The sequence below is a fragment of the Echinococcus granulosus genome, assembly GCF_000524195.1.
Source record: "Echinococcus granulosus chromosome Unknown EG_S00079, whole genome shotgun sequence".
In the NCBI taxonomy this organism is placed as follows: domain Eukaryota; kingdom Metazoa; phylum Platyhelminthes; class Cestoda; order Cyclophyllidea; family Taeniidae; genus Echinococcus; species Echinococcus granulosus.
In genome coordinates, this window is record NW_020170459.1 from 239605 (window position 1) to 249818 (window position 10214).

A 10214-nucleotide genomic window follows, 5' to 3' on the forward strand; every position below is an offset into this window, starting at 1 on the left:
AGCCCGTCCAGCGAGGTACAAGGTGGCTAATTCAAAGTACAAAAGTGGCGCCTCACCAATGCTGAGGGATAAACTACTATCGTATTGCATTGTACTTTTGTTGGGTAGGCTAGCTTCTTGGTCATACCAGTAGCCCTAGTTCCTTCTGCATATAGAATGTATATGTAAATTCGGCTCAGGAATTATGGCTTCCCTTGCGTTCTGGGGAGGATAGGTGGGCTATATTAATGAAAGCAAAAAGCAACCCTACATCAACGGAATCCTATCTCAACTTCTACTGTTAGATAAATAAATTTTTTTGGGAGTAAAAATGCATGTGCTACGGGTGAGCGAATTTGAGACGACCCATAACAGAAGGACTGAGAATAACGTTCACCTTTAGCAGTGTCCCTAGTCTTAGATACCAAGGAATAGCTATTACTAGCTGAAGTGGTGCCAACTATGAACCAGCTGGTAAGATGCGTGCCAGGAAGAGGAGTAGACATGCAATTAATTAATTGTTAAGCCCTCTGATTTTGGTAATCTGACACTCTGTGTTTTGGTTGTTGTAAATTCACCAGATGGGCTAGTTGTGTGCCAAGCCAGTACCCCCAACCCCTACTATATGCTGTAAATATATATCCTGCCTAAATATTACGTCTTTATTCGTCTTCTGAGAAGCCTTAAGACACCATGAAATAGCATTTACAGTCACTAAATGTTGCGAACATAAATTCTTCCTTAAGCTTAACCTTGCTGGAAAACTAGTAGACGCGTACTGGATGAGCTGGAATACAAACTGGTCAGACACACTTTCACCGAAGATTTAATGGTGTCGTCAAATTCTATCACTAACACGCAGTGGTTGCGATATTTCTCATATACATTATATATCTAGTAGACCAATAAACGTAGAGTTGCATGCATGCCCTGTAATGTTATCAAGCATACGTTAGCAGATAATTCTCCCACTGCCTAGTATCAATTATTCATAATTGTGCCTGTCTGCCTATGATAGAATAAAAATGCTGATATCTTGTGAGGATCTGCTTTGTTGTTTTGTGTGAACTAACTGACTCAATTGACTTCTCCTTAGAGCCCAAAATTAGTCAATATAGTCAACATTTATACAAGTAATTGCGACGTCTCATGCCAACTGAAAGAGCTAGGAGTATGTCAAATACCCTTTAGCCCTTGACGCCCAACGCAAGCACAGACTGTGAAGAGTAAACTTTCCGAGTAGGAAAGCACTAGGTTGTGCAGGTAAGAAGTCAATAAATTCTTCTAAACCGACCTAATCGAGAGTTAAAATTACGAGATAAATAAAACAAGTTCAAAGCTGGTGTGCACAATGTTTTGCTACTTTGTAAGTTTGCCTATGCGTAAACATATTTCGAGTTGTAATGTAAGGTATTCTATAGAGATGAAGAAGAGTTGTAACCCTCTCGAGTTTCAAACTAGCGTAAAACTTATGCGCATACAATTTAACTGGACTTTTAGGGTGGAAAGTTTTCATCGATTACAAATCTGGTAGCAAAGGGAAGTCGAAATTCCCAAAGCAGAAAGCTCAGAACACATTTTCCTGGACCTTCATTCACCTATTGGCTTTTACTGACAAAAGTGTTTTTGTTGAATCGGTCTCTTTTATGTTAGCGGTTTGGAGGCCAGTGAGAAAGAGATGAGTAAGGAACCTGCTGCGAAAGTAAATGTCGTCTTTTAAATAAGCAAACATGTCATGTCCTTGATCGTAATTGGGCAGTAGTTAACGGTGGTTCTTTCGAAGACTGTTTGACGCTGGTTGGTCGGGACATTGTGGGGTCAATTTAATTTACTATTTTTTGACGATTCGAAGTCACGTGAAGCATTTCATGCGTTATGGAAACAAATTCTTTGGACGAAGTGGACCACAATGTCTCCGAGACGACTGCTGTTAATGCTGATCCTGAGCAAAACATCCATCAGTCTAATGCTACTTCCGTTAAAAAGGAAGATGCTAAGTCTTCGGACGAAAAGAGGTTCGAGTTTTCTTCTCATGTGATTTTTTAGATTCTCCTTGTCTGCGTTGTCTGATCTTCTCGATGAATTTCTAAATAAGGGTGATATACCGGTATGCTCTTGTCGTTAACTTTACCTTTTTCAGGAATCATGTATTGATCAAGCCTTGATTCTATTGAGATTTTCGCCAACTGCACTCATCGATGTAGATGAGTCCTCTATCGTTGCCACTCTTTTGACTGCAATACAAAAAGCCGATGAACTAGCCGCATCGAAATATCTCCTTCTTTTGTCGGGCCTTCTCTCTTTTACTGTTTCTTCGAGGAGCTTACGCCTTATTATTAATTATCTTATGTCTTCTAACAGAATTTGGGTACATCTCCGTCTGTCTCATTATTTTACTAGCGCCCCTACTCCTATGAGCTCATTCATCAACTGAAAATAGCCTCCAGTTTTCCCAATAATATGTCCTTCTTTATATTTCCTGGAGAATCAAAAAGCGTAGTTATTTTGTTACTAAAAAGTAATTTTCTAGATATTGACGATTCCACCGATTTCCAAATTTCCATATCAGAATGGTTGGACTTTCCAGTCTTGGGTCTACATTGACCCGCCTCTATGTAAGCTCAGTGAAGTGAAACCTCGGTATCTTTTTAGGTGAGTTTACTTAACACTTTAATTTCTCGCTATGTAGTTTTCAAACGGACAAAGGACTTGGCTATACCGCCCATTTCCTGGGCACGTTATTTATAATTACCTCAATCAGAGCTAAAGACAAAGGACTACAACACTGCGTCCCTACAGAATTTCACCCCTGTCGAGTAATTTTGCTACACAGGATCCCCTATTATCCCTTTTAGTGGTATATGTTGACCATCGCATTTGTCTACAACCGTTGGACTAAATCTGAGCTGAGGTGTTACGTCAATGGAAAGATCACTTCCAGTGTCGAAATGGCTTGGCCAATCACAGGGTCAGACCCCTTCGAGAGGTGCGTCATTGGGGGGTCTTTCGACCAGAGAGATGAAAACGTCTTCTCTGGACGCATTGCTTCCATCACCGGATTTACAGAGGCGCTATCACCTCAGCAAATTTCCGCCCTATATACCCTAGGCCCGAATTACAAGGCAGGTGCTCCTTTACCATACACCTAATCGCTAGATTTGAGTTGGCGTTTGAGTATATTCCCTTTTGCCTTTTCAGGGTCAACTGAGATTCGAATCTGAGGTTAAAGGACTTCTGTCAGAGACAGGGTGCAAGGCACTGATTGAGAGCAAATTGTCCGCTTCCATCATGTTTGTCTATCATCCTTTGGCGTGCGATCACAACCTATGTTTGGACCAATCTCCAAAACTGAACGCTGTTTTTGCGCATTCGCCTCATGGACTTATGCAAGGCGTGAGCTGATATTAAAGTGATATATTCGTTTGGGCTTAAACAGCACAATTTGAATGTTACATGTATTCACTGCTTTCTAGTTGTGTACACTTTGTGATATTTGTTTTGTTTACTTTTAAACAAGCACCTACTTATAAATACCTTTGGCTGGAAATAACTTTTGTTGTCTGCAATCGTTAGCTAAAAAGGCATCAAATTGCTTTGATTAGCCGATTTTCGGTCGTATTTCATGACTTTTGTATCTATCATTCGAAAGTATTTTTTTGTATTTCACCGATTTTTAACGGATATCGTGAAATATCTACCACTTATTCCAACTCCATGAACAAGCTGAACTGAGTAGTATCGACTGGAAATAGCCAATCTCCTTTATTTTAGACCGCTGAGTGTGACACACTCCTTTGATTTCTATGATTTTCCTCTTGTCCTTTACATGGACTAGAAGGTGCGGTCTGTCCGAACAACGTCCCTGCAATCCTCCATACAGAGTCTGGGAGGCATTCAGCTGCTTTACCTCCTATTTGAGCAGTTGGATTTCGCGCTAGAGAACGCAGTGGACCCTGATAGACCCCAAGACGATGTGAAGCCCTTCCCCATAGCGTACGTTTCTTATTCTCCTCAATCAAAGGGTTCTGTTTCTATTTTACAACCTCTGCTTTGATATGAAAGGTCATTTCGTAGTGGTCTTCAAATTAGGCTCCAAATATCACATTTGATTTATTAAGAAATCATGCTCTGTTAATAATTTATTTACCTAAAAACATGGGCAATTAGTTTGCTATTACACCAAATTTTAATCTTTAGTGAGCATCTCCCATTCACCTGGGGGGATGGCTATCTTTTATTTTCGGCACTGTTTAATGTGTGGCTCTCTGTCCTTTTTCAAGCGAAAATTCGTTAGTGCTTTTTTGTGTATTGCCCTGCGTAAACTCCGGCTATGCTCCAGCAGTCCGTCACCACGACATGAATATATGCATGACGAGTGTGCTATCCGGTGCCATTGTGTTCCTGCTAGAGAGGGGCCTTACATTACTGCAGAAAATGTAGGTTTGTAATAAATCGGTATTTCTACAGCAAATTCTCACTCTTTAGTCTTGTGTTACAGCAGAAACTTTCTTCAGCATTACTATTTGCCAAATTGCGCACGTAGCGCTGCATCGGTTTCGAGAATAACTTAGATGAATTAGTTTTGGTTAATCTTTCACTCACTGGCCTCTTCCACAGTGATTGGGCATTTCTCTATCGAGCGAAGTACAGCTATAAATTTTCACTAACAACTTACTTTAATTAACCACCATCCATTAATTCATATCACTGTACTTTTTCGTCAGTTCAGTTATTCATCATACTCCTGACAGTTATATAACGCGGCAAAAATCACACTCATTCATCAAAAGAAACTGTTGTTTACACCGCAAGGCGCTATTGACAATTCTGGTGACAATTTTGATCATCATGACTCACGGATCCATGAACCATCTGGTAAATACTGAGTTTTGGATTTCTTGGGAGAAGTCAGTTCCACTGATACAAAACGGGGCCGGATTTGATATTTTGCTATCGCTAATTCAGCCCATAGCTTCATGGTCTATCTTGAGGTTCTGTCTAACCCCCAGTCGTCATCATCGTTTAACTTGAGCCAGACGTGACTACTTGGTCAAATATAGCGAATTCCATCTTGTTACAACTTCGCGATAAGATTTTGCTATTTCGCAATTCTACCTTTTGACTCCTTGGCATTCTTGTGCATCCCCATAAAAGTGCCTCAAATTTCTCACTCCATTCTCTCAACCGTAACTGGTTATTGTCTGTTAGGAAAGGAATAAATTAAGTGATGCCTTTTCAGGGTTTCAACGGGTTCTCGGTCATATATAGTCTTCTCTTCCGTCACACCTCAGCGAGCTGATCTTGCTACTTAACAAGAAAAAGAGCTTTTCAAAGACACAATGCCACCCGGCGAAGATTCTTATCAGTGGATTGACATTTATGCGTGACCACTAATACATGTAACGTTTCCTTCGCTTTCATGGTCGTCGATTTTTCTCGCGACTCTAACGTTAAAATAGAATGGTCCCAATTGAGCTAAACATGTATAAAACTGCTTCGTAAAAGCTGGATTGACACACATTTAACATTATGTATTTAAATGGAACGATAATTTTTGGAACGGAAAATAACCTCAGGAATTCGACTACTAACTGAGCTCTCTTCCATCCTTCTGTTCCACAATTTAGTGCTCTGCTCTTCAACCTGCTCTTCGATCTGGCGCGCACTTCATACGCCCTGCAGGATCAGCTTGCGCGCACCAACGGACTGGTGGTATTCGCGCAGGCTCTCTGGCAATCATCTCCCGCCCACCTCACCGAGTCGCTGCTCAATGGCTTGCTGGAGGCGGCGCGGTACCTCACCCGCGAGCTGCTCTCTGCCTCACCCTCCTCTCTTGCTGCCGGTGTTCCCTCCCTCCTCGTGCTCTTCCGACAGCTCTTCAACAAGCTGCTCTTTGCTAATGGCTTGTGGCTGAGGGCCCCAGTTAGAGTGAGCTACTTCTTTTTCTCCCTGTGTTGTCCAAATTTTTTGCAGGAAATGGCTTTTGTCATTTCCTACTTACCGTTTTCGAATTGCTACAGTGAGTGACAACTTAAATATTCCTGAATCCATCCCAAATTAAGTCATCCGTCCTGGATTTACCTATTCATCCACCTTTGACCTGTCTTAGCCCAACTCATTCATGCATCTGAGATAGGTCTATTCGTCCATACAGCGTATATCAATTTATCTGTCTAATTTATCCATTTTTAATCTCTTTATTTCGGACACACCCATCTATCTTGCATCCGTCCAAGCATCCATCTGTCTTTCCACCCAGAATTTATCCAATCATTCTTATGCTATCCATCCCAGTGTCGTCCATTCTCCTCAAATATCAAAACCCATCTCTTCATCTACTTCTGCCCAATGAGTGCACGCATGTTTCCATCCGCTTACCTGCCTCATATCTATTCGTTTATTCCTGTTTCCTCCATCTTGAATCTACTCCCTCATCTATCGCTGAATCGTCAATGAACTTGTATGTAGCCCACTCGTTTATCCGCCTACGATCCATTAATTTATCTTGGATGTTTCCATCCATCCATCTATCTATCTTGCATCCACCCATTTATACATTTCGTATCCATTCATTCATTTTGTATCTATCTATCCATTTATTCATCCATCCTGTCAGCAAAAGTGTCTCAAATTGAACTGTTTAAAAAAAGGTCAATGATTTTTTTCGCTCCCTTCGGTACCATCCCAGTTGTTGCGATCACATTACACTTCACAGAGATTATTCAAAAGATGTAGATGCAAATTTTCTACGGTGCATTGAATAGAGCGTAGAAAGATATCTCAGTTTTTCACACATCTCTTAGCCGCATTTCAAAGATTTTTAAAATTCTTTTTTGGACTTCGTTTAATTGCTCATTCGTAATACTGAGGTAAGGCCTTACGAAGCAATATTATCCCGTTCTTGGAAGAAATAAAATTGAACAGTCTCGGTCCTCTCATTGCCTTTTTGTGAGGCGAGTGTCAAGTTGTTGCTTTTATCTTCAAAGCTCCCTCTTAATGTCACCTGTTAACCCGATAGGAACGAGTCCTAGTCTCCTGGCACACCAGTTTCTAAATAATGATTAGTTTCGTTAAGTAGATATTCACCCGCTTCATCTACTCCAATGAAAAATTCCAATCCAGCTAAACCTTTCATTAGTTCAGCTCATCTTCCTGCAAATGGTGTGAGTCAATTGCCCCTTTCGTGATTGTTTAAGGTGAATGCTTACCCGACATTTCGTTGAATTATTTTCCACACCTTTCGAGTGGTGGGAATAGGTTTCGTACATCCTATCCATCGCGTCGAAATGGCAAACACCACCTTTCTGGCCACTGCAAGACTTAGTTGATCTTGCCTCCACGCCTTGTCTCCTTTTTTTGAATGCTCTCAACATTGTGTTCGACCATAACAAGAATTCCTCCTGATAGGATTTTCGGTTTAAAGTCACTCTTACTTTTTAGTTGTTTAGAAATCAGTGTTTTTTCTCTGCTCATGATACCTTGTTGTGCTTTAATGCTACAGCAGTGTTAACCTTGAATGCGTATCTAATGGCAGTTTTTGATGTTGGTATCTTTTGCTCCCAAGGTCGTTAGGAACGGCTGCGTAGATCGGCTTAATTTCCCCCTTCCCTTGATCTCCCGGAATTAGTCATATTTCCTTCTTATGGCTCTCATCTTTGTAAATCTACTATTTCCTCCTTCTTATTGCGCTATCAGAATTGTTTCCTGAGTCTATTCATTCAGTATCTATCTCAGGTGATTTCCTTCTTGAAGATCGCCACTAATTTGACAGTAAAATCCGAGAAGCTTTATGTGAGACATTAGGGAAAAGTAAAAATTCCATCACGGAGAGGGCGTGACTTAGTCTTACAAAAAAGTACCTGCTCATATGCTATAATCTGTTTAGTATTTTTGTTTAGCATCTAGTTTTTAGTTTTTTTTAGTCGCAGTCCAATTCGTGCCGCATTTAAGCGACACCATCGCAATTATGGTTATGATTGGCGCTTCCTAATAAGCTCTTTTGCATTACCTCCCTCCAGCTTTAACAGAAGTGAAGGTAAACTGCCCTAATTTTAATCTTTTTCTGGCATGAACATATGCGCAACAGACTTTCAGGAGTAGTTTCATTCGTTCTGAAATGCCTTATCCCTCCTTACCATCCACATCGCATCTGTAGAAAGCTAAATCAGCACTATTTTGGTGGCTAGGCGCACAATCCCTTGGTTTGGACTCTATTAAGGATTGCCTTTTTACTCAAAGCGGACAATGGAAATCTTTTACGCCATTTTATTGTGTTTTTCGCTACTTCTCTGGCACGCAAAAGCACCCGTATTGTTCTTCCGGAATTGGTTGTGCTCTGGAAATTGCGGTCTAGTAATGTAGTGCTCCTGCCGTGAAGTTTCGTTACATATGCAGAGAGGCCGTTTTCCATGTTTTTCTGGGAGAGTATTTGATACTTTTTTATTAATATGGAGCTCCTGCTCTTTGTCTGTGGTGACTTCGTCTGAGTCTACTAGCTCCTGTGTCGTGAATTTTCGTAGTCTTTTCTTGAATGGCTTGGCCAGCTTGAGGCAGTCCTACAGTGTATTCTATATTTATTTCATAATACTATAGGCTCTGACACTTATTTGACGTCGATTAATAGTGGCCATCCTGTTGGGCACTGCTTCCAACGGCGACTGACCTACTGTTACAACTTACTTGCCTCGAAAGTATCCAAACCAATCTCCCATATTTTGTTCTGCTCGTTGATGAAAGTAAGCAATTTTGATCTTTTGATCACGTTTCTCTATCAGCCGCTTGCCAACCGGTGTAATTACTCGTTCTTCCATATTGAAGGCAAATTCACCTGAGCGTGTTATGCTGCAGTCTGTAACTCGTGTCTGGTTTGATCTTGTCTTAGACGTGCATCCGGCGGTACACCTTTTTTCTTTAGTAGTTGAACCGTTCTCAGAATTCACTTACTTAAAATTATTCTACAAACTATTCTAATGTCGACACTAGATCAAGAAGAAAATTCCGATACTAATTCAAACAATAGGGTTGAAATTGAGGAAACAAGTCAATTTCCTCCGTCAGTAGTTTAGTCAAATGCCCATAGTTGCTGTACTCGTTGTCAAAGTTGTCATTTTTAACCACTGCATGGGAGCCATTTCTTGTTTTTACTGACGGGATTATCCAATATCTTTCCACTGATAGTTTTCTCATGTTCTTTTTTGTACAAAGAGACTCAGAATGAGGAAGTAAAATGTGTTATTTCTTTCCTTCATGCGCGACGTACAGGTGCAAGATCGACTGTACGGTTTCCTGGCCGATGAGTTTCGCGTGGATTTGCTGGGTCAGTCGGGAAAGTCGATTGTGGCCTCCGCACTGCATGCTATTAAATACTACTTCTGGATGGTTCAGCCCACCGAACCCCTCCTCGACTCCACTCCAGGTCAGTAAACATTCGTTAGTTATTGTTATCTGTAGTGAGCTCTTTCAAACATGATCTCTACCCGTGCTTGCCTATTGTTCATGCTCGGTGGTAGAGATCAGAGCTCTGGAAGTACTGAATACTTTGAATTTACCCATGATTATTTGACAGAACACGTTAAACCTGCTTAGCTATACTATATTTTATGCCAAAGAACGATACATTAATCCGGATATTTGGGGCACATTCTTAGTATGCATATGCTAGATGGACCATCTACGGTTTCTTTCACTTGCATTGAATCGAAAGATGAATCCATTTGTTTAATGTGTTAGGAGTCTATTTGAGAATGGCCGACAGCATGAACTTCGGCCACATTTTGGTCTAGTCAGTAGCTAGCAAAAAGTTTGGTCTCTTTTGTGTCCCACTTTGCTAGCATCGGAAGCCCGTATCTGCGTCCCTGTTCCTTTTGTGTTTGTGCTATAACTATTGTTTTCGTCAGTGAGCTTGAATCCTGTTGGGCAGTCCCATTCTCATCTGCTCAGAGTATTTCATTTTGCCTTATTGCCACACTTAAAATCTACCTTCCGGAATTTTTTGGAACCAGCTATGTATGATGAAGATTCTGGAAGATATGAACTGGAACGCCGTCTGTGACCAAAACAGTAAATAGCGAATGTCATCGGCTCTAGCGTATATTACTTTGAGGATACGAATTATGGTGACTCAGGCCTTCATATTGAATAGCAGTCTCCATTCCTGTGTCTGATTTCTCACTGGGCTTCGTTAGGATTCGCAAGCAATTTTGACCCAACCAACAGTTTTCAATTAATATTTCGTG

General features: G+C 40.9%; 1 protein-coding gene across 1 annotated transcript in view; it reads left to right on the forward strand. All coding sequences in view use genetic code 11, as the record gives it.

The window, feature by feature from the left end:
* Positions 1-1854: 1854 nt before the first annotated feature.
* EGR_07518 (Neurobeachin) overlaps positions 1855-10214 on the forward strand; it is a gene marked incomplete at both ends in the record, with an annotated part of 60011 nt that continues 51651 nt past the window's right edge. The window contains 11 exons of the mRNA XM_024496767.1: positions 1855-1994; positions 2026-2086; positions 2120-2347; positions 2380-2475; positions 2510-2631; positions 2669-2795; positions 2835-3105; positions 3155-3372; positions 3815-3972; positions 5607-5907; positions 9241-9394. Coding sequence (XP_024348838.1) covers positions 1855-1994; positions 2026-2086; positions 2120-2347; positions 2380-2475; positions 2510-2631; positions 2669-2795; positions 2835-3105; positions 3155-3372; positions 3815-3972; positions 5607-5907; positions 9241-9394 — 1876 coding nt within the window. The remainder of the gene's footprint in view (positions 1995-2025; positions 2087-2119; positions 2348-2379; positions 2476-2509; positions 2632-2668; positions 2796-2834; positions 3106-3154; positions 3373-3814; positions 3973-5606; positions 5908-9240; positions 9395-10214) is intronic.